At 54.2% G+C, this 23,626-nt stretch overlaps 1 protein-coding gene across 1 annotated transcript in view; it reads right to left on the bottom strand.

The window, feature by feature from the left end:
• Positions 1–23,626, bottom strand: part of PDE1B (phosphodiesterase 1B) — a 48,900-nt gene that overhangs the window by 9,297 nt on the left and 15,977 nt on the right. Inside the window, exons 2-8 of the mRNA XM_074979589.1 lie at positions 8,846–8,959; positions 5,971–6,153; positions 5,092–5,158; positions 4,316–4,432; positions 2,133–2,273; positions 1,285–1,385; positions 555–680 (exon numbers count right to left, since the gene is read on the bottom strand). Coding sequence (XP_074835690.1) covers positions 555–680; positions 1,285–1,385; positions 2,133–2,273; positions 4,316–4,432; positions 5,092–5,158; positions 5,971–6,153; positions 8,846–8,959 — 849 coding nt within the window. The remainder of the gene's footprint in view (positions 1–554; positions 681–1,284; positions 1,386–2,132; positions 2,274–4,315; positions 4,433–5,091; positions 5,159–5,970; positions 6,154–8,845; positions 8,960–23,626) is intronic.

The following is a 23,626-nucleotide window of genomic DNA, read 5'->3' on the forward strand; positions in this document are numbered from 1 at the left end:
TTTGTGACTGCAGTGTCTGCACAACCGACGGACCTGAGCTGGCAGCGCTGCCAGGGCACCCCAGGAAGGATCCTCCAGCACAGAGAAGGCTCAGAAAGACAGCTAGAGCCTCGGGCTGAATGAGCTTCCCACCCCCTTCCCCGCCCTGTGCCGAGGGCCAGACCTGTGTCAGAGGGACAAACCTCCATCATTAGCAAGTTCCACCAGCACAGTGGGGTGCATCACAGTTGCTTGGTGGTAAAAATCCCATCAGCAGCTCACGAACCCAAGTCATTGTGGGGCTGCCTTGCAGTGCTGGGTCTACACAGAGCTAATGCAGTGGGGTGCTGATGCAGGGCGAGAGCCCCTCAAAGACACAGGACACAGATGATCAATGCTAAACCTGAGGGGTGGAAGGGTCCCTCCACCTCCCTTTTGATTTGGGACAGTCACGGGGCTGACGTCTATATCTGCTGCCCAGAGGCCTGCGAAGTGCTCGCTGTTGGCCAGATGGCCCAGTGAGGACTTGGGCACTGGGGGGCCTGCAGCTGTGGGGGAGGGAGCCAGGGCCTCACCCAAACTCATCCTTGGCCAGGTTGACAAAGATGTTCATCTCGTCATCCTGCATCATGCGGAAGACGGCGCTGATGTGATGGTTCTCCAGCACGGAGCGGTCGTTGTACAAGATGGCGCACTCGGACCTGGGAGCAGAGGGGCTGCGGCTCAGATGGGGAGCTGGGAAGAGGCCACCCCAAGCTGCCACCAGCCAGTGTCACAGCTGCGTCACTGAGGGATGGATGATTCTGCCAGAGTGGGCCTGATTCTGCCCCAGAGCCTAGGCTGTAGAGGGCCTGATTCTTCACCAGCGTACACGCTCGGCCTGATCGTCCACAGAGTGCAGGCCAGAGTGGGCCTGAATTCCCTCAGAAGCCAGGCTGGCATGGGCCCAATCCTCCACAGGTCTCAGGCTGGAGTGAGCCTCATCCTCTCCCAGGAGCACAGGCCAGAGCAGCGTGGAATCCCCCAGAGTGTGGACCGAAGCAGGCCTGATTCTTCCCCAGAGCATCGTCCAGAGTGGGGCTGCCTGGCCCATGTCCCGCTCCCGCTGTCCAGCCTGCAGGCACCCTGCCTGGCCCATGGTTCCTTGCCCCTTCCCCCACTGCTTGGCCCCTGGGCTCCCTGCTCCCCAGCCAAGGGGCACCCTGCCCACCTCACATCCCTGAGTGGAGCACAGCTCCTCTCCAGGCAAGCCCATGGGGTTGCTGACTGGAGCGGCTCTGCCATGTGCCACTGGCTGGCACTCACTTGGTCTGGATGTGGAAGCTGTTGGTGGTGCCTGTGTGCTCGTAGTCGTGGATGGCAGCTGCAAAGATGATGGCCAGGATCTCAATCTCCGTCAGGCAGTGCTGGGGGCAGAGACGCATTAGTGCCCAGGAGGGGCCCTGCCCTGCTCCGCCCCTTGCCCGTCCTGCCCCAGGGCTCCTACATAACCTGCAGGGGGAGGTTGGTAGCGGCACCTTAATATAGTGACCCCCCGAATCTGTGCTCCTCCAGCCTGTCCCGGACCCCTTCTCAAGGGCTGTGGGCTGCAGCTCAGTCTACGCTGGCTGCGGGCAGCCTGGCAGGTGCCAGGTGCAGGGGAGGGCTGGGGAGGCCCTCAGGCACCTGGAGGCAGGAGGGCACTCAGCACCATTCGCCCTTCTGACACTGGGATGGTTTCACCACCTGGCCATTACCGTGAGGGCAGAGAGGCCACCAGGGGGCGCTGTGCTCCTTGGTACGGACATAGCCTATTGCATGGGGCCAGGCTGCTCTTACAGGGGCCTGGACCAAGCCCCAGACCCCAGCGCCCCCAAACTCTGCCGTAGTGGGTCTGGATCTGATCCACCCCCAGGCTGGGTCCCGACTCTACGCCTGGCTGAACCCAACTCTGGATCCTCCCCCAGTGCTATGACAAGGAGCTGGGGGGGTGGGGGTGAAGGTTGCTCCTGAGGGCTGGGGGGGATCCCAGATCTTCCACCCAGGGGCACCAGGGAGGAAGCAGTAGCGTGTCCTGATCTTCTCACCTCCCCACATTGGCCAGCAGAGAGACCAGCCCTTGACCCTCAGCATGAACCCAAGGGAGGGGCCCTGGATACCCAGCATCCACCTACCACCATGCCCGTGCGGAGCAGGAAGCAGTGCACCGTCTGGGTCACGTCGGCCGCGTGGATCTGATTGTGGTAGGGGTTCCTGTACTTCCCGTAGCCGGCCTCCAGCGCGTCCAGGAAGGTCATTAAAAACACAGTGGGGATCTGCAGAGCGAGGAGACGGGGGTCAGGACGTTGCACCTGCCTGCCAGACACGGCCGCTAGCCAGAGAGCTCACCCCATAACAAGCCCCAGGGACAGGACAGGTGGGAAAAGTGGGGCACAGAAACAGCCCATGTGACTCGCCAAGGGCTGTCCGGGTAGGAAAAGGACTCAGGCACTCCTGACTCTCAGACCTGTGCTGGAGCCCCAGACCTCCGTGCTCCCCTCAGGGCAGGGACCTGCTCTGCCCCTGTGGTCTGGGAGCACCTTGTTCTATGTGCAGATGTCAGACTGGCTCAGGCCCCACCGTGCCGGGACTTACTCCCCGTCAGTGCTGCTCCAGCACAGGTGTCTTTGAGCAGCACCAGCAAGGAGGCCAGGGAATGAACGGGCACCAGGACTCTGTAGCCATTGACGGGCTCCACTGGCTGAGGCCAGCTGGCAGGGGCAGCCCTGTCGGGGCTGTTCTACAGGACTGCAGCAGCCTGGGATCTGCATGGCCCAGGGAACACCACTCTGCCAGCCCCTGAGGGAAAAGGCCACGTTGCCAGGACCCTGACGCCGGCAGAGGGCAGAGAGGAGATGGGAGTGGAGTTGATATCAGGTCCCAACCCTGTTACGAGGGGGAACAAAGCATCACAGCTGAGTCCATTTGCTCAGAGGATGGGTGAAGGGGAGTCCGCTCCAGAGTCAGCGCCTGGAGACAGACTGTCTGGGCTCCTTGGCGCTGTCCTGTGGGAAATGGAGCAGTAAGAGTGTCAGAGCATCCAGGCCCCTTGGGACCGTCAGGGGAAGCACCAATCGGCTAAGCCAAAGTCCTTGATGCACACGCGTGAGTGTGGTGCCCTGGGACAGTCTCTACGATCAGGACTCTCTGCTCACACTTGCACCGGGGGCCACCTGGAGCAGAGCTGGCACCTCCTGGCAGATGTCTGGTGGAGAGCTGAGAGGGACTGGCGAGTCTGCCACTGGCTTAGCTACGAGCCGGGGGCTTTTAACAAATGCCAGGAGCAGGGACTCAGGCATTTAGTTTCTGAAGTCCCCGGTCGATGCTGCGCGGCGTCCGTGGGCATTAGACACGCTCGTGCACTTGCACACGCACACCCAGCCCCAGGTGTGCACAGGAGCCCTACCTAAGCCTTGGCAGAGCCGGCATAATCAGTGCCAGCTCTCCATTCGGCTGGCTGAGAGAACGTAGGGGATTCCTCCTCTGCGAGGCCCAACCCTCCCTTCAAAGCACCGAGCCCAGCAGCTGGCCTCCTGCCCCAGCAACACGTCCAGGGCTGCTGTGACCCCCCAGGGCCTGGCTGGGTGATAGCTCTGCTGGTCACACCCCTGCACCATGTCCCTCAAACCTCCTCTTCAGTGCTTTGAGCACTCCGTTGTCCATTGGATTTTCTAGCCCTCGGGGGCTAAGTGGACAGGCGGCTGGTAATGGAGCATGGCGGGGGGCCAGTGAGAGATATGGCAGGGGTGCAGAGGGGGACATGGCAGGGGTTGGGAGGCAGCGGACTGAAGGGGATAAGGGCTGGGGTTAGGGGGCAGGGGATTAATGGGGAACATGGCTGGGACTGGGGGGCAGGGTGGCCAGTGAGAGACATGGCAGGGGACCAGAGCGGGGCGTAGAAGGGCAAGGGTGGGAGCAGCGGGGCCAGAGGGGGTCAGGGGGCCGACGGGACATGGTAGGGGAGGGAGGTGGGGGACCAGAAGGGGACATGGCAGGGGTGGGGACAGGGGGCCGGAGGGGGACATGGCAGGGGAGGGAGGTGGGGGGGGCAGAAGGGGACCTGGAGGGGGCGGGAGGCAGGGGGCCACTGGGGGTCAGGGGGCCGGAGGAGGACCTGGCGGGGGCAGGAGGCAGGGAGCCGTTGGGGGACAGGGTGCCGGAGGGGGACCTGGCAGGGACAGGAGGCGGGGGGGCAGAAGGGGACCTGGCGGGGGCGGGAGGCAGGGAGCCGTTGGGGATCAGGGGGCCGGGGGGGGACCTGGCGGGGGATGGAGGCAGGGGCCATTTGGGGGTGAAGAGAAGGTGATGGGCTGCTGACCTTGAAGCGGCTGTTGAGGTTGTGTCTGGTGAGCAGCTCGAAGACAATGGTGCGCAGGGCGTGATCCTCCGCCACTCGGTTCAGTGCAAACACGTCGAAGCCCCACAGGTCCAGGGTCTGCGGGGAAGGCAAAGCAGCTGTCACACCCTGGCCCGTGCAGCACAGCCAGTGAGGCAGCCTGGCTCAGGAGAGGGCTGTGGCATGCACGGGGTGGCTGGCCTGGTTCCCAGGCTGGGGCCCTGTTCCTGTGGGCACTGGTCAATGCAGTGGGAATTTGCCCTCAGATCTTTGAAACCCTGTCTGCAGCTCAGGCGAAATGGGCTGGGAACGGGTGCAGGGGAGCATGAGCTAGGGGAGCAGGGGGGGAAGGGCACAGACAACCCAGCTAGGGGCACAAGAGGCTATGGGGGGGCCCTGTCCACCGGCCCGCCCAACCAATCCCAGCAGGCCAATGGCAGGCCCGTCGCAGGGGGAGGGGCTGGTGATCTTCAGGTGCTGGGATGGGGTGGCGCTGATGTGACAGGCAGGGCTGAGCTGGGTGACCCCTCCCGAGCTCTGGGCGTGGCGATGCAGCCTCCGCTGGGCCTGTTTGGCTCTGCCAGTGCAGGGCAGAGTCGCGCTCAGCTCTGGTGGCTGTAGCAGGACGTGGGAGAGCAGCAGAGAGGACGCTGGACTGTGACTGGCTGTGGTCTCTGCCCCCGCGGGAGTCACAGCCCCTTGCGCAGGCAGGGTCACGGGGGTGGGACGCAGCAGGCCCCAACACCCACCCCCCCTACCTTCAGGCAGTTGATGACAGAGGTGGAGTAGTTGGGCCCCACGGCCGTGTACGTCCGGCGAAACATCCTACAAGAAAGGGGTGCCAGTGAAGCCCTGGCCCTGCTCCCCACGTGCCAGCAGGGGGCGCTAGGACAGGTGTTGAGCCCAGCCAGGAGGCTCTACTGTCATGCACGGGGGTGACCCTGATCCACCCTCTCCCAGGAGCTCTGAGCTCTTAGCCACTGCTCAGTTCTGCACCCACATAGCCCGTGTGGGGTGCACCCCGGGCACAGTATGGGAAACTGAGGCACAGAGGGGCCAGGACTTTAACAGGGTTCAAAAATGAGCTAAACAAATTCATGGAGGTTGGGTTCATCATTGGCTATTAACCGGGCTGGGCAGGGACAGTGTCCTTAGCCTTTGTTTGTCAGAAGCTGGGAAGCGGTGACAGAGGAGGGATCATTCAATGGTTCCCTGTTTTGTTCATTCCTTTGGGGCACCTGGCCTTGGTCACCATCAGCCAACAGGAGACTGGGCTGGATGGACCCGTGGTCTGACTCAACATGGCCATTCTTACCTCACCTAGAGAGGGGAGATCGCTCAATTCTCTTCCTCCCAAATCCAGGAATGAAACCAGGAGTCGAGACTTCCAGCGCCTCGCACTCTAACCACTAGACAACATTCCCCCCAGAGCTTGGAAGAGAACCCAGGAGTCCTGGCTCCCTGCCCCTATGCCCCACCCATCAGCTGCCAGTCCCCTTCCAGATTCAGGAAGAGAAATCCTGATTCCCGGCTCCCAGGCCCCTCTGCCAAGCAAAGAGCTCACTTCTTCCGTGCCACAGAGAACCCTGCAAGCTGCCCACAGGCACCCCGCGGTGACCCCCGGCCCAGTGCCGAACCTCTCCACGAAGATGCCAGCCTGCACAGCGTGGACGATGCTGCGGAACTTGGGCTTCTCCTCCGAGCGCCGGCCCTTGGCGCGGGTCTGCTGGGTGAAGGTGGAAGCCAGCCAGTCCCGCACCTCAGAGGGCACTGCATCCGACTTGATCTCCTGCAGCTCATCCTCTGTGTCCAGGATTTGTCTGAAACAGAAACTTCCAGTGACCCAGGGATGGACACGTACCAGCCTTGTACGCTCACCCCCATGAGCCCCATCAGCACAGCATCCCCTGCCCTGTAGACCACAGGCCATCTTCCCATACATCCTGTATGTAGGGCATCCCTTCTCCTATGGGATCCTGGGAGACTTCATCCGAGCTCAAGCTAAGGGTCCCATGGCTGACGCCTCGCTCACTTGGGGGCGGTTCTGTTAAAATAGGGATCTGAATTACACAGATGTATTTAGACTTTATGAAATGCCTGGGAGTTAATCTCCCTTACAACACCTGGAATCCCTGCCGCACGGTCACGGTTAAGGGTTTGCTGCATAGCTGTAACTCATCACACAGCAGAGAACCATTAAGAAGAGGGGAACACTAGTCTCCAGCAGGAGGTGTGAGTTCCTGCTCAGCAATGGACTGGAAGCAGAAGAGAGAAAGAAATCAAAAGAAGGAAATGTATCTTCTGCTTGGATTCTGAGGGGCAAGGATTACTAAGTACAAGCAAAAGATCCCCTGCTGCTAAGCCAGAGTTAGCCCAAAAGAACATACCGAGTTTGCTTATTATAGAAGTGACTATTCCCTTTTGAAAGTTAAAACCGGAGCATATCTGAATGTGTATGTTTACCTGTTTTGACCTTGTCAATAACTTTATTTCCTTCCTCCAGTTAAAAAAGTTGTACAGACTTTATTACAGGACTGGCTACAAGTATTGTCTTTGGTGTGAGATCAAAGGTGGAACTGACCTGGGGTATATGACTGGCCCTTTGGGACTGGGAGTAAATAAATAAATAAATAAAATAAAGGGTATAGGGGACCATCTGTCACACAGGCTGGCTCACCTGGCGGGGTCAGACAGATCAGAGCCCACAGGGACTGCCTGTGTCTCCATGGTTAAACTACACCAGGGTCAGCAACCAAAATAGCAAGAAGAACCATTTTTTTCAATTCGGTAAAAAACTCAGTAATTCGAGAGCTGCAGCGCATGTGAATACGAGACAGTGCTTAATAAAGAACATCAAACCATATTTTTTGTAACCCCTCTTTTAAGAACAGCGCACACAGTGATTTGTAATGTGATACATATTTACTGCAGGACGTTCACAAACTTCGTATGTATTCTATTTCCTCACACCTTGGCCGTGTCTACACGTGCACGCTACTTCGAAGTAGTGGCACCAACTTCGAAATAGCGCCCGTCACGGCTACACGTGTTGGGCGCTATTTCGAAGTTGAAATCAACGTTAGGCAGCGAGACATCAAAGTCACTAACCCCATGAGGGGATGGGAATAGCGCCCTACTTCGAAGTTGAATGTCGAAGTAGGGCACGTGTAGCCGATCCGCGTCCCGCAACGTCGAAATAGCGGGGTCCACCATGGCGGCCATCAGCTGACGGGTTGAGAGACGCTCTCTCTCCAGCCCCTGCGGGGCTCTATGGTCACCGTGTGCAGCAGCCCTTAGCCCAGGGCTTCTGGCTGCTGCTGCTGCAGCTGGGGATCCATGCTGCATGCACAGGGTCTGCAACCAGTTTTTGGCTCTGTGGATCTTGTGTTGTTTAGTGCAACTGTGTCTGGGAGGGGCCCTTTAAGGGAGCGGCTTGCTGTTGAGTCCGCCCTGTGACCCTGTCTGCAGCTGTTCCTGGCACCCTTGTTTCGATGTGTGCTACTTTGATGTGTAGACGTTCCCTCGCAGCGCCTATTTCGATGTGGTGCTGCCCAACGTCGAAGTTGAACATCGACGTTGCCAGCCCTGGAGGACGTGTAGACGTTAGCTATTTCGATGTTGCTACATCGAAATAAGCTATTTCGATGTAGCGTGCACGTGTAGACGTAGCCCTTGTGTGTGTGTGTGTGTGTGTGTCACTGTCTTCCTGACTTTCACTCCCCAACCTTCTCTCTCTCTGGAGGATGCCAGGGGGACTTATCCAACATTTTGAGATCCTGTATCATTCGCTACTTAGATCTTAGTTGTTCATTTGGGGGCTTTTAGACATTTAAATTTATTGAAAATAATCAGAAGGGTTGTTTTGTTTTTTTATTTTGCAATTAGAGCACTGGGAGCCATGAAGAAGACCTTAAAGAGCCCTGTGCGGCTCTGGAGCTGCAGGGTGCAGACCCCTGAGCTATACCATTGCCTGAGATGTTTACTCTGAACAATGGATTGGTGAAATCCAAGCATAGGACTCACACTCAGTTTGGGGGTGGTGCCCTGGTTCTCAACAGTCTGCCCGGAGACTGGTACTTACGTTCATGAGTCTCTGCAGGCCAGCTGGGCACCCAATACATTCCCCCTCCACCTCCCAGGTTGCACACCACTCTGTTCCCTATGGATGCCCCAGGCAGCACAGCGCCCCATCCGGTATTCCCTGTAGGCTGAGCACTCGTATGCCCACTCAGGGGAGAGTCAAATCCCGCCCCGCTGATGAGCAGAGCACCCACAGCTGGGCTTTTTGTTTCTCCTGGTGATGCACATTGCCCATGCCTTAGTGCACAAAAAGGTATTCCATACATGGACAGGGAAAGATTAGAGGGAACATGGACCCCATTCCCTATGTACCCCCCACCCATCAGCATGGCACCCCACCACCTATGCATCCTCTCTTAGAAGGGGGAATGCCCCAAGTAAACCCTCTAGCATACCCAGGGGGCACAATGGGGCAGGCACACCCCAGCCTACCTGGTCTCATCAATGTAGACGGCCTCCAGCAGTGAGGCTGTGTACTCCAGGTTCTTCTTCAACTCCTCAATGTTCACCTCGCCGCTCTCCAGCTGCTTCACCATGTACCTCAGCCTGCAAAACAGGACAGACCCAGGTCACCCTGGCCCAGATCAGCACCCCCTTCCTGCTGCAGGGGAGACCTGCTACATGGATCCAACATCTGGTGCCTGGCCCTTCCCACAGCACCCCCAACTGCCCCATCATCACAGCCCTGGCACTCACTGGCTCCTGCCAGCCCACACATGCTCTCCTCCCAAGGGGAAGAGGCAGCAAGAGCCTTGCTCCCTAGAGTGCTCAAATGCTGGAGAATGCTGGGGAATAATCAGAAAAGTGAAAGCACAACTGGAACTGCAGCTGACAAGGGATGTGAAGGGCAACAAGAAGGGTTTCTACAGGCTTGTTAACAATAAGACGGTGATCAGGGTGGGTGTGGGGTCATTACTGGATGAGGGAGGTAACCTGGGGACAGATGATGCGGGAAAAGCTGAAGTACTCAATGCTTTCTTTGCCTCTGTCTTCACAGACAAGGTCAGCTCCCAAACTACAGCACCAGGCAATGCAGTATGGGAAGGAGGTGAACGGCCCTAGTTCGGGAAAGAACAGATTAAGAGCTGTTTAGAAAAGCTAGACATACACAAATCCATGGGTCCAGATTTAATACATCCAAGGGTATTGAGGTACTTGGCAAGTGTCATTGCAGAGGCTATTTGGCTATTATCTTTGAAAACTCGTGGAGATTGGGAGAGGTCCCAGATGTTTGGAAAGAGGCAAATGTAGTGCCCATCCTAAAAAAGGAAAGAGGGACAATCCAGTGAACTGTGGACAGTCAGCCTTACCTCAGTCGCTGGAAAAACCATGGAGGAGATCCACCAGGAATCCATTTTGGAGCACTTGGAAGTGGGAAAAGTGACCAAGAGTGATCAAGACATGGATTCACCAAGGGCAAGTCCTGCCTGACCAATCTGATTAGCTTCTATGATAAGGTGACTGGCTCTGTGGACATGGGAAGTCAGTGGATGTGATATACCTTGACTTTAGCAAAGCTTTTGATACTGTCTCCTATAACATTCTTGCCTGCAAATTAAGGAACTATGGAATTAGTAGGAGAAATAGAAGTGGGTGGCAACCTGGGCTGCAGCGACCATGAGATAGTGGATTCAGGATCCTGACAAAAGGAAGGAAGGAAGGTGAGCACTAAAATACAGACCCTTGATTTCAGAAGAGCAGACGTTGACTCCCTGAGAGAATTGATGGGCAGGTTTCCCTGGGAAATGAAGATGAAGAGGAAAAGAGTTCAGGAGAACTGGCAGTATTTTCAAGAAGTCTTAGTGAAGGCACAGGAACAAACCATCCTGCTGCATAGTAAGAAATGCAAATACAGTAGGCAACCCACGTGGCTTAACAGGGAAATCCTTGCTCAACTTAAACTCAGAAAGGATGCATATAAGTGGAAACATGGACAGCTGACAAAGGAGGAGTATAAATGTATGGCTAGAAAATGCTGGGCAATAATCAGGAAAGAGAAAGCACAATGGGATCTGCAGTGGAAAAGGGGTGTGAAGGGTAACAAGAAGGGTTTCTACAGGCAGGTTAACAATCTGAGGGTTATCAGGGAAGGTGTGGGGTTGTTACTCAATGAGAGAGGTAACCTAGTGACAGATGATATAAGAAAAGCTGAAATACTCAATGGCCGTGTCTACACTAGCCCCAAACTTTGAAATGGCCATTCAAATGGCCATTTCGAAGTTTACTAATGAATCGCTGAAATACACATTCAGAGCCTCATTAGCATGCGGGCGGCCACAGCACTTCAAAGTTGATGCGACTCGCCGCCGCGCGGCTCGTCCAAACAGGGCTCCTTTTCAAAAGGGCCCCGCCTACTTCGAAGTCCCCTTATTCCCATCTGCTCATAGGAATAAGGGGACTTCGAAGTAGGCGGGGTCCTTTTGAAAAGGAGCCCTGTTGGGACAAGCCGTGTGGCGGCAAGCCGCGTCAATTTCAAAGTGCCACGGCCGCCCGCATGCTAATGAGGCGCTAAATATGTATTTCAGCTCTTCATTAGTAAACTTCGAAATGGCCATTTACATGGCCATTTTAAAGTTTGGGGCTAGTGTAGACACGGGCAATGCTTTTGTTTGCCTCAGTCTTTACAGATTAGGACAGCTCCCACACCACGGTGTTAAAACAATGCAATATGGGAAAGTGGAGGGCAGACATCGGTGGGCATAGAACAGGTTAAGAGCTACCTAGAAAAACTAGATGTACACAAATCCATTTGTCTGGATTTAATGCACCCAAGGGTACTGAGGGAATTGGCAGACGTCATTGCCGAGCCTTAGGCCATTATCTCTGCAGACTCTTGGAGATTGCAAGAGATCCCAGATAATTGGAAAAAGGCAAATGTAGTGCCCGTCTTTGAAAAAGGAAAGAAGGACAATCCAGAGAACTCTAGCTCAGTCAGCCTTACGTCAGTTCCTGGGAAAATAATGGAGGGGATCCTCAAGGAATCCATTTTGGAGCACTCGGAAGAGGGGAAAGTGATCAAGAGTAGTCAACATGGCTTCCCCAAGGGCAAGTCATGCCTGACCAATCTGATCAGCTTCTATGAGGAAGTAACAGGCTCTGTGGACATGGGAAAGTCAATGGATGTGATATACCTTGACTTTGGCAAAGCTTTTGGTACAGTCTCCCACCACATCCTTGCCCATAAGTTAAGGAAGTATGAATTTGATACATGGACTATAAGATGCATAGAAAGCTGGCTTGATGGTCGGGCCCAACGGGTAGTGGTCAATGGCTCAGTATCTTGATGGTGGTCAGTTTCAAGTGGAGTGCCCCAAGGCTTGGTTCTGGGGCCAGTGTTGTTCAACATCTTTATTAATGACCTGCATGAGGGACTGGATTGCACCCTCAGCAAATCTGTGGATGACACAAAGCTAGGGGGAGAGGTAGATACATTGGAGGGTAGTGATAGGATCCAGAGTAACCTGGATAAACTGGAGGATTGGTTCAGAAGAAAAATGATATGGTTCAACAAGGAGAAGTGTAGAGTCCTGCACGTGGGATGGAACAATCCCAACCACTGTTATAGGCTGGGGACCAACTGGCTAAGCAGCAGTACAGTGGAAAGGACCTTGGGATTATGATGGATGAAAGGCTAGATAAGAGTCAACAGTGTGCCCTCGTAACCAAGAAGGTTAACAGCATATTGGGATACATTAGGAGGAGCATTTTGAGCAGATCTGGAGAAGTTCTTGTTCCCTTCTATTCATCACTGGTAAGGCCACATCTGCAGTATTGTGTCCAGTTTTGTGCCCCTCCCCCAGTATAGAAAGGATGTGGATGTTCAGCAGAGGACAACAAAAATGATTCAGGGGCTGGAGCACATGACCTATAAGGAGAAGCTGAGCAATTTGGGCTTCTTTAGTTTGCAGAAGAGAAGACTGAGGGGTGATTTAATGGAAGCCTTCAACTTCCTGTAGGGGAACTCTAAAGAGGAGGGAGAGAAACCGTTCTTAGTGGTCACAGATGGCAGAACAAGCAGCAATGGTCTGAAGTTACAGAAGGAGAGGAGTAGGTTGGATATTAGGAAAAAGTACTTTGCCAGGAGGGTGGTGAAGCACTGGAATGTGTTGCCAACAGAGATGGTAGAATCTCCATCCCTAGAGGTTTTTAAATCTTGGCTTGACAAAGTCCTGGCTGGGATGACTTAGTTGGGATTGATCCTGCTTGAAGCAGGGGGCTGGACTCAACTTCCTGAGGTCTCTTCCAGCTCTGTGAGTCTATGATTCTATGATTGGATAAATGGACTGTAAGTTGGACAGAAAGCTGGGTGGGTGGTCAGGCCCAACCAGTAGTGATCAACAGCTCAATGTCTGGTTGGTTTCAAGTGGAGTGCCCCAGGGAACAGTTCTGGCGCTGGAACTGTTCAACATCTTTATTAATGACCTGAATGAGGGAAGGGATTGTACCTTCAGCAAATTTGAGGATGACACTAAGCTAGGGGGAGAGGTGGATGTGTTGGAGGGTAGGGATAGAGTTCAGACTGACCTTTTTAAATTAGAGGATTGAGCCAAAAGAAATCTGATGAGGTTCAACAAGTGTAGAGTCCTACACTGAGGACAGAAGAATCCCAAGTATTGTTACAGGCTGGAGACTGACTGGCTAAGTCACAGCGCAGCAGAAAAGGACCTGGGGATTACAGGGGATGAGGCTGGATATGAGTCAACAGTGTCCCCTTGTAGTCAAGAAGGCTAATGGCATATTGGGGTGCATTAGGAGGAGCATTTCCAGCAGATCTAGAAAAGTTATTATGCCCCTTTATTTGGCACTGGTGAGGCCACATCTGGAGTATTGCATCCAGTTTGGAGCCCCCCGCCAGTGTACAAAGGATGGGGATGCACTGGAGAGGGTCCAGCAGAGGGCAACAAAAATTATTAGGGAGCTGGAACACGACCTACAAGGAGAGGCTGAGGGATTTGGGTTATTTAGTTTGCAGAGAAGAGTGAGGGACAATTTTATTGCAGTCTTCAGCTATGTGAAGTGAGGCGCTAAAGAGGATGGAGAGAGGCTGTTCTCAGTAGTGATGGATGGCAGAACAAGGAGCAATGGTCTGAAGTTACAGAAGGGGAGGTGTAGGTTGAATATTAGGAAAAATTATTTCACCAGGAGGGTGGTGAAGCACTGGAATGTGTTGCTTAGAAAGGTGGTACAATCTCCATCCCTAGAGGTTTTTAACTCCTGGCTTGAAAAAGTCCTGGCTGAGATGATTTAGTTAGGATTGATCCTGCTTTGGGCAGGGGGCTGAACTAAATGATCTCCTGAGATCTTCTCCAGCCCTGGGATTCTGATTCCTCTTCTAAAGGGGAGGCCCTTGGAACTGATATCTGAGCCACATTGGCTACAAGAGCAACAGACACCCACTACTGCCCCCTCCGCCACAATCAGCAGCAGGGCTAAAACCTGGAGCTTCAATCCCAGGGCACAGCAAGCTCCAGTTCCTCCATCAGGGAGAGCAGGTAAAGGTCTGTCCTTAGGATTTATGGGGCTGTACGCAGTACAGTTAAACTAGTGCCCCTGTGCCCAACAGCAGCCTGGAAGTGGGGAGTGACAATTTTTAGAGATGTGATTTTATAAAGTTCAGTGACACACTAATGAAATTATTAATACTTGGTTTCCCAAACTGGGGTTGTGCCCATCTGGGGGGGGTGGGCGTGAAGAAATTCCCGGGGGGGGCGTGAGGCAACCCATCCCCCCATCATTCCCATGACCCCAAGAAAGAGTCGACCTTTGCTTCTGGCTCTCAGCCCCTACCATTCTACATAGGTGACTCAGCGCAGCTGCTATCAAAAGCAGGCAGCTGGCAAAAGCCCGCGTGGAGCTAGCTGCCTCCTGCAAAGGTGAATGAGTGTGGGTTGGAGGGGAGGAGAAGGGGGATGATGGGGTTAGATGGGGGGTTGGGGGTGACTGGCTTGGGTGAGAGGATGGACATGGGGTAAGAGCGGGGGGCTGGTGGTGCCTCTGGTGGGCAGCTCATGGGATTTGTGGGGCTTGGGCCGCCAGCCAGCTTGCAGGACTTGTGGGGCTTGGGCAGCTGGCCCTGGCATTGCAGGGCTCAGGCGGCTCAGGCTGGCAGCTGACCTCAGCAGCACGGGGCTTGGGTGGCTCAGGCCAGTGGGTATGTGGCTAGCCCTGGCAGCATGGGGCTTGGGTAGCTTGGGCTGGTGGGCAGGCAGCTGGCCCCAGCAGCGTGGGACTCGGTATGGAGGGTGGGCTGCTGGCCCTGACAGCATGGGGCTTAGGCAGGTGGCTCAGGAAGCTGGCCTGTGGCTGGGGCAGGCAGCTGATGGGCAGGCAGCTGGTCCTGGAAACACAGGGCTCGGGAAGTTGGGCGGCTGGCCCTGGTGGCTGCGTGCGTGGCTGACCCTGGCAGTGTGGGGCTTGGGCAGGAGGCTCTGGCAACGCAGGTCTCAGGTGGGCGGGCAGCTCTGGTGCCTGGTATGGGGTAATGGCAGCTGGCCAGGTGGGGCTGAACCCACAAGGGGCCAAGAAAAACTGTGTGTGCTTATTTTTAATTTTAAATAACATTTTATATCAAGCTTTTGTGTTTATTTTAAATTATAAATTGAATTTTTTGTTAAAAGTGGGGGTTGGGTGATGGTAAAGAAGAGGTGGGGGTGTGTGAAGGTTTCTCAAAAATCAAAAGCAGGGTATGATGCCAAAAAGTTTGGGGACCCCTGTTTTAAAGCAAATTTTAAACAAAGACCCTGCCGACTAATACAGTAAATTCCGAAACTGAAAGTATGTACCTGGGGTTGCCAAGTGCCTATTTAGTAGCTTCATTACCACTTGAATGGCTCTTTCTCAGGTTCAGGGTTCTGATAATAGCAGGTTAAGTGAACTAGCTTCTCTCTAGAGGGAGCAGAGCCTCAGAGCAGGGATAGGAAGAGGTGGAGGTGTGGGTATTCAGACTCAGTGGTGTCCTGCACAGCTGCACATTCTGTGTATAGGGAAGGACGAGGCCTGTGTACTCTTGGAAGACTGTTGACCTGCTCCTGAAGCTGGCATAGAAGCACGTGTAGGTGCTGCAGAGAGGTTCATTCCAAGACAGAGATGCCCGTACTTTGCCCTAGAGCAACGTGCTGGTGCTAGGTTGAGAACCCACCAATTTGTGCCACCCAACTCTCAAACAGAGCAGCACTATCTGCTATCGGCAAACTGATCAGCCATTTGAACCTCAGGGGAGCTTGCTCTCTGGCACAGTGGCCCAGCTCCCACGGGTCCTGCAGAGGAAGGTGCAAGAAGGCCGAAACAGTCCGAAGTGGGGTAATCTGCCCCAACAGAGGGCTCCACCCAGTGGAAGAGCAGCTAATGCCCTGAACGAGGAGGGTTATCACCCTTCAAACACTGTTTGCAGCAGCACAAACCCTGACAGTTTGGCAACCACATGCTCCAGGGGATTCTTTCTGTGTGCCACCCCTATAAAACTTCCTGCCACTTGTTGCCATCTGCTAAAGCCAGCTGCCATTCTGTGCTCTGATCAGTGCAGACTGTGCCAGAGACTGCACGTGCACCTGCACAAGCATTCAGGGAGGGAAGCTTCAAGCTTCCATGGATTTTGCTTTTGTTCTCTCGTTTTGTTGCTTTCCTTTGAGCTAAAATGAATCTGATCCCAACTGCAAATACAAATAGCTTCAGCCCAAACACTAGGGGTGGTCTGAAAAGGACAAAAAAGTTGAAGAGCTTGGAAAGTCCCTCTGAAATGGATTGTGTTGGCAGTGGGAGCAACTGGGATCTTTGTTTTGGCAGGAGGTGTGAGCATTGCCCTGACAGAGCCAAGAACCTAGAAATCCCTTCACAAATAACAAGCCGTCCTATAGCACCTTAAAGACAATCAGGTCATGAGCTCTCACAGTGCTGCAGGATGGCTTGTTATTTGTGCAGCTAGCTACTACCATGGCTACGCCTTTGAGACTAGAAATCCCTGTGCTTCAGGCTAATGCAGCTGTCCTAAGCTGAGGGTCCAGACCCCAATGTGAGTCACAAGTTCATTTTAATGGGGTCACCAGGGCTGGCATTAGACTTGCTTGGGCCCAGGGCAGAAAGCCAAAGCACAAGCAAGGTGGCTTTGTGGGATCCCATGTGGCATTGGGTCACGTGGTCATTTTTGTTGTCAGAAGTGGGTTGCAGTGCAGTGAAGGCTTAGAGCTGCTGGGCTAGTGCCTGGGAATAATGGAAGTGAAACTGACCAGAACGGGAGTTGGCTGCCTAAGTACAGGTTGAACCTCTCTCATCTGGTGCGCATGGGACCTGACTGGTGCCGGACAAGAGAATTTGCCCGGCCGCAGGATGTCAATATTGTCTAGCACATTACCAACACTTCCACAGCTTCCTGGGCTCCTTGAAGACATTTAGGGGTAAATTACAGCTGAACAACAGCACAGAACACAGAGAGCCAGGGCTGGTAGCTATAAACAAGCTTTTTGGGACAACAGGAAACTTGGTTTGTTCAGCTAACTAAAACCATGCTGGATTACAGAGCTGACCAGACGAGAGCGTTGCAGATTAGAGAGGTTCAACATGTACCTTTAAAAATCAAAGCCAAAGTGAACCAGAGCAATGCTGCAGCCTGGCCACCCTGCCACCATCTCTGAGTCAGCACTCAAAAATCAGGAGAGTGGCTTTGAAATTTTGAGATTTTAACAAAATTATATGTCAGGATTTTATTATTATTATTATTTGGCTGTTGGTTACAGACATTTGGGTCATGCGTAGGTCACAGTTTCAAGAGTTTCTCCACAATCATGAGGGAGAGGAAATATTTAAAACAAAATAAAATAAAAACTGATATTCTCACATGAGAGCTAGAGACTTCAGAAGAAGAAAGAATACCAAAAGACTTGTGAGAAAGTCAGTTGCATTAGCAGAACTGATTTTCTTTTTTTTTTCCTTTCCCAGCTGAATGAAGCACAAAATGAACCAAAGTTAATCAGCAGTGAAGTAATTTAGACTAGTCAAATTCATCCCATTTAATTATGTCGGGTTGAAATTGTTTTAAATAGGACTCCCGTTCAGCTAATTACACTCACAAACATCAGATTCAGATCTGTGAACCAGCTGGTTATAGAGCCCTACATGAAACACCCGCGGCCTGATTTGCTGATCATTGCCTGCCCCCACCCTGCAGTGATTGACACCGGAGTGAAGGGCATTCTGAGTAAGTATATTTCACACCAGTATGTACCAGTGCAAATGATACACCCAGCGTTATACTCTGAGCCCCATATGGTCTTGGGATTTGTGCAGAGCCCCATCACAGGTCGAGAGATCTTTTATTTCCTTCTCACTCCCCCTGATCTTGGTGTATTCCGCAACTTGATCCAGTAGCCAGGATGGAGGTATTTCCTTGGAGGGCAACGTGAGAACTTGGAAAAACAGGAACACATCTTTAGCTTTGCAGGGGCTCTTGAAACCACTTTGATCCTCCTTTGATGGATGGCACTGAGGCAGTCTCTGTCTCTCCCTCACCCACACAAGCTCCCCTACCTCCTCAATTACTCCTCCTCAGATTAGGAGTTGTCACTCACCTGGAGTTGCTTTAAATTAATGCTTTTTTTCTTGTGCTAATTAATTTTCCCAAAAAGCCAGCTGCCTCTCACCAGGTTAGTACCTCACCCGCAGAAGGGATGGGTTTGTGCACTTATCTAAGGAAGCCATCCATACCCTGACCACGGAAGGAGGCTGCAGTCATGCTTGGAAAGCGTTCCCACCTCTGTGCTCAAAGGCCGGGGTGACTGGGCCACAGAGAGAGCAGGGAGCTGGTTGCATCCTCGGTTAGCAGACCAGGGCCTGTTAGCGGCTTGTGCTTGTAGCTCCTAGGGTGCCACGTCCAGTGTCTGCTGCTCACAATCCCCTTCCTCACACATGGGCACCTGGAGCCATGGGGACAAGGGGCCTCTTGGAGAGATTGAGGGATTGCTCAATGAGGTCCCAGAGCAAAATCCCTCCCCTGCAACTCCCCAGAGATGGCCTGAATGAGTGGGACTGCCACAGGCCTGGTTTTCACAGCCATGCCATCTATCCTGCCCGCTTGGCTCTGCTGTTATCTGCAGCCACAGCTGGGGACATAGCTGCACCTAGGTCCTGCCCTGAGGGCTGGGCCTCAACCTGCTGAAAGCTCGGCAGCCCCAGGACACAGCCAAGCTCAGCAGCAGGCAGCAGTGCAGGAAGGGGACTGGGCTTGAGGAGGTGGGAGCTCCTGGGAGGGGCTGGTTGCCAGCTCTCTGGATGGCTGAGGTACCCGGGAGTTGGTAGCACAGGGGCTTCTGGGGAACAGTTAGCTACAGTTGGCACTAGGAACCATTTTGTTCAGATGGGGGTGACCTGTAGGCATTTCTTTTGCCTCTTGGAGGAGGCAGCCCTAGGGCCAGGGTGTCTGCTGGGATTCGCCCTATGGCCTCTTTCCAGCTCAAGGGACTGTAGCCACAGAACATGGCTGCAGGGTACCCTGACCCCACGTGATTTCCTGCCAAGTCAGGGTTGGGGGCAGCCCTCCCTCCAGGGCCCTAGTCTCTTTTCTTCTGTGAGGAGACAGACAGCAGCAGGGGTGGTTTTGGGATTGGGGGGCTAAGAACTCACCAGTGCGTTTCACCAGCCAGCGCCAAAAAGGGCTGGATTCAGTGTGAACAGTGCCTGGCCCCTGGGTTGCTCTGGAGATAACTGGCCCCTTTGCACCCCAGTGCCTGGTGAATTGCACACAGGCCCAGCACTGCAGAGAGCTCTGAACTGACACACATACCCTGTGCGTGCTGGCCACTGACAGGATCCCAGCGCTAAGACCACTGGCCTCATTGTGATGGGGTCCAAGGCTCCCCAAACTCCATGCCCCATCCACAGCCAGGAGAGACTCTCACTCAGCAGGTGGAATTAGGTGACAGGGATACAGCCTGGTAGCCTCGTCAGCACAGCAACCAGAATTGGTCCATCCGACCCATGTTGCCAGGGAGGGCCCCCAGAGGGAACCCCAGGCCTGGAGATCCTGCCCGAGGCCCTGCCTGCTCTGTTCCTCGCCAGAGGCAGCATTATTGTAGTGACAGAGGGAAATGAGACTTGGCTCCCGTTCGAATCCCAGGTGGGGATCTGGCTGAGCCGCCCTCATTCCATTTCTGTGAACAGCCTCTGATGGCTCTTTGATTGCCAGCAATTGGATTAACACCTCCGCATTCAATCAGAAACCCACTCTGCCCTGACATGACGTGGGCACGCAGACGTGCACACACACCCAGGCACACATACACGCGCACACACACACACACTCACAGGGTGTCAGTCTGAAAGCGGTTGTGCAGAACAATGTGAGGTGCAGGGAAGAAAGTGGCACAGCCTGCGCCATCCTGTGGGGCAGGGAGCCCCCAGGCTGGGCCGGGGAGGGGGAGTGTTGCAAGTAGCAGGGTCACCGCCGAAGTCCCGCACCCTACAGCATCCATCGCTGCTCAACCCAGAGTAGTGCGCAGGTGCTAGAAGCCCACCTGTCCCCAGGAAGCCCCTGTCCAGCCTGACAGTAAGGCAGCCATTCCCCTGCCCTCTGCACCTTCCCAGCTCCCCCCCTGCCCTGTTGTCTGCACAGCCCCAGCCAGCACCTACACCGTCCTCCAGCACTGCATGGTGGCTGGGAATGAACAGTGGGGATTCTGCAGAACATACTGGGAGCCTTTGCTGGCCCTGAGCACTCACACGTCTGTGGGACTAACGCTGCCATCTCCAAAGACTCTGCACCCAGCCGTGGCCAATCCCAGCAGCAACATGGCCCTGCAGGTGCCCCATGACAGCCGACAGCAATGCCTGACTTCACAGCCCAGGCAGAGCAGAGCTTGGAGAGTGCTGTCTAGTGGTCAGAGCACAGGGAGGCATAGATGTTGGAACAGCCAGGTACCACACTGGTGGGGGAGAAGGTCTGGCTTAGAGAGTGGGATATCTGCCACCCAGACAGTCTCTTGCAAGTTGAAGGCAGCTAGGAGCCAGTCTGTGTCTCCAGCCTGGCTGTTGTGCACCTCACTGTGGCCATCTTGTCTACGACAACAGCAATCACAATAATTACTGGAATCTGCAGCACCCACAATCTCTGACTAAAAGCAATGGAAAATTCCCCCCTCCCTCCCGAGAGCCAAGAGTGCTCCTGGGTGCTGAGCACTTGGGAAAATTTGGCCCATCGTCTTTCACCCGCAGAGATCTACTGGTATTTTGCAACTCACTGCAGCAAATATTCCTCCAGGCACTGAAGTGCAGCCTCCTCTGGGGTGGCTCCTCAGCCATTGAACAGCACATTGCACTGCTGTCTGGCAGCCAAGAGGAGGAAGTGACTATGGCTCTGCCTGATTTGCGAAGCCCCAGGCTGCTGGCATGTGTGTGTATTGATGGGTGTGGGTGCCACACGGGAAGGGGAATCTGATCTCAGGCAACAAGTGCAGATTTTTTAAAGGCGTTCAGGAGCCTGCAGGTGCAGGGGCCTCCTAAGGAGTTTGTAGGGTAAAAGAGCTTGCCCAGTTGCTAGGGGTGACAACAATGGCAGCGAGAGGTCGAGGCTGGGCTATGTGCAACACCAGCGCCACAGAGTTCCCGGACCCAGCTGGGTTGCAGTCACAGAGCCATCTCCACATCCCTCTGCTTCAATGTGCTGGCCATGCCCACGCTGGGAACAGGCAGCGACCCGGCTGAAATAGGTGGAAGCAGATTCTGGTGGGGAGAGTCGCAGGTGGGTGTGATGGGGGTTAGTTACCCCACTCCACCCCCTGAGGTGCAATATGTCTCAGAATAGGCTGCTTGACTGCACGTGCTGCCCCTGGGGAGTACGTGGGCTGGTGAACTGCGTGTGAGGCCCAGCTGGGGAAGGAGCGTCTGGCCTTGGACAGAGCCAGGGTGAGGAGAGCAGAAGGGGGCTGCAGGGGAGGGGGCTGCAGTGTCTCATGGGCTGGCGAGGAAGGAAGAGGAGGAAGCCTGGGGGAAACAGAAGCACAAGTGACCATGCAGGGGCCGTAGCTGCCAAATGCAGGGTCCCTCGCTGGAACCAATGTAGAGGGCAGTCTTCCCCGGTGCACACAGGGTGGTGGACTTGGAAGGCTGCCTGAGGTGGCATGGGGAGAGACTTTCACACCCAGTCGAGTGACCTGCTGGAGGGCCAAGCTGCCGCACTGGGAGAGACGGGCGCAAAACACAAGATGAGGCATCAAGTCATTGGTGAGCTAATCCCTGGATGAGCTACAACAAGGGAACACAGAGATGGCTGAAGTGACTCCTGAGCCCTCTGGGTTATGTGATGCCAAAGCTGGGAGCTAGACCAGGTGTAAGGGCAGGAGACACAGGTGACTGAGCCGCTGGGCTCGGGTGGCACCAGGCTGAGGGGTGGGAGGCTGTTTCTGTTGTTAGGAACAAAAGGGAATAGAACGTCTGAGGTAAAATGTCTCCGGTATTATTCCCGGAAAGGGGGGGGCGGAGGGGTTACTTTCCACTAACCTCCTAGAATGTTCCAGAGTGTTCTAAATCCCGTGGAACCTTCCAGGCTTTCTGAAAACGACATTTTCTTCGCTTTGATTTGCTTATAGATGGCACGAATAAGTACAGATTTACAGATCCGAGTGCGTAAATTTATCATCGTATATGACAGGGATCAATCATGCATGTAAATCGCGCATCAGAGTCGTGAAATGGGCTACAAAGGCAATGCAAAATGTGGTTTTCTGCAGTTTATCAAATGTGGGTGGGGGGGTGAAGACATTCCTTCCCGAGGGCACCATTTGGCCTGGGGCTGGCCCTGCCTGCAGCTGCCACCCACAGGGGACTTGGGCCGGGTTACCCCCAACGAACAGAATCAGAAGGATCCAGGCCTACTTAAGGAGAATTTGCAAAGGGGAGAAGTGTCCAGATCTCAGGAAACCTTCCCAGCACTGCAGATTCCCATCAGGCAATGGGGACTAAACACAGCCCTGTGTGGCGCTGCTTAACCAGGGCAACTGGCATTAAGTTCGTAAAAGGAATGCAGGAGCAGAGAGCAGCTTCTTCACCCCACGTAACTTTACTGCTCCCGCTAGAGCAGGGAACTGCCACCCTCTCGGCAGCACCTCTGGTGGCTCAGCAGGAACAATGTCCATTTATCAGAGATGCAAATGGAGCTAGAGACCCTCACTACCTGCATCTTGTGGGCCTAGCAGCTGTGACCACAGGCATCAGCGAAAGCCCTCACAAAGAGCATGAGATTGCTGTGGTGCCTCTCACGCATGCTGGGAGCATGGAAATTGTCAGCTGGGACCAGACTCTAGAGTCCGGCTGAGCTGCTCCATGGTCCTGAGTCCCACAGGTCCAGCTCCTGATGCTGCAGAGAAAGGGGTGAGGACCTTGCATCTGCCCCCATAACAGTTTCATCCAGGTCACTAATTAATATTTAGTGCTCAGCTGAAGCCCCAGAGCAGATTTAATCACCCTCACAGAAGGTTTCTCGTCATTGATGATGACCTGAGACAGTTTAGCAACGAAGGGTCCTGTGGCACCTTATAGACTAACAGAAAAGTTTAGAGCATGAGCTTTCGTGAGTTAACTCACTTCTTCAGAAGTGAGTTAACTCACGAAAGCTCATGCTCTAAACTTTTCTGTTAGTCTATAAGGTGCCACAGGACCCTTCGTTGCTCTACAGATCCAGACTAACACGGCTACCCCTCTGATACTTGAGACAGTTTAGTTACTCTAGAAACATCCAGTGCCTGTGTGAGTCTTGCTAAGATCTTGGCCTCCTGATTGCTCAGGGCAGGGAGGTCCACAAGCTAGTCACACATGTCGAATGGGAGGAGCTCCCTGTTAACAGCTGCACTGTCCTCCCAAGCCCTCCTCAAACCCCTCTCTGCAGAAACCCTGCAACCATAGACTGTCATGCTGGCCTCATGCTGTTCCCTCATGCTCTCCGTGTGCCTCTCTGTATCCACCTGTTGGGTCTTCTCTTAGACTGTAAACTCCAAGGAGCATGGGCCATGACTGGCCAGTGGTGTCAGGGCTCCTGGGCGCTACCACCACACAGATGACAATACTGACCAATACCTCAGTCAAGGGCTAGATTGATCCCTCCCCGACTGGTGTTGTTCCGAGTGGTCCGTCGGGTACAGCTTGTGCCCCTGGGGCATATTTCAGAATCAGGCTGTTGACTCACCAGGCAGAACCTGGCTGCAGGGTTTGATGGGGTTCAGAGCATCCGGCCAC

The sequence above is a fragment of the Carettochelys insculpta genome, chromosome 29 (assembly GCF_033958435.1).
Source record: "Carettochelys insculpta isolate YL-2023 chromosome 29, ASM3395843v1, whole genome shotgun sequence".
In the NCBI taxonomy this organism is placed as follows: Eukaryota; Metazoa; Chordata; order Testudines; family Carettochelyidae; genus Carettochelys; species Carettochelys insculpta.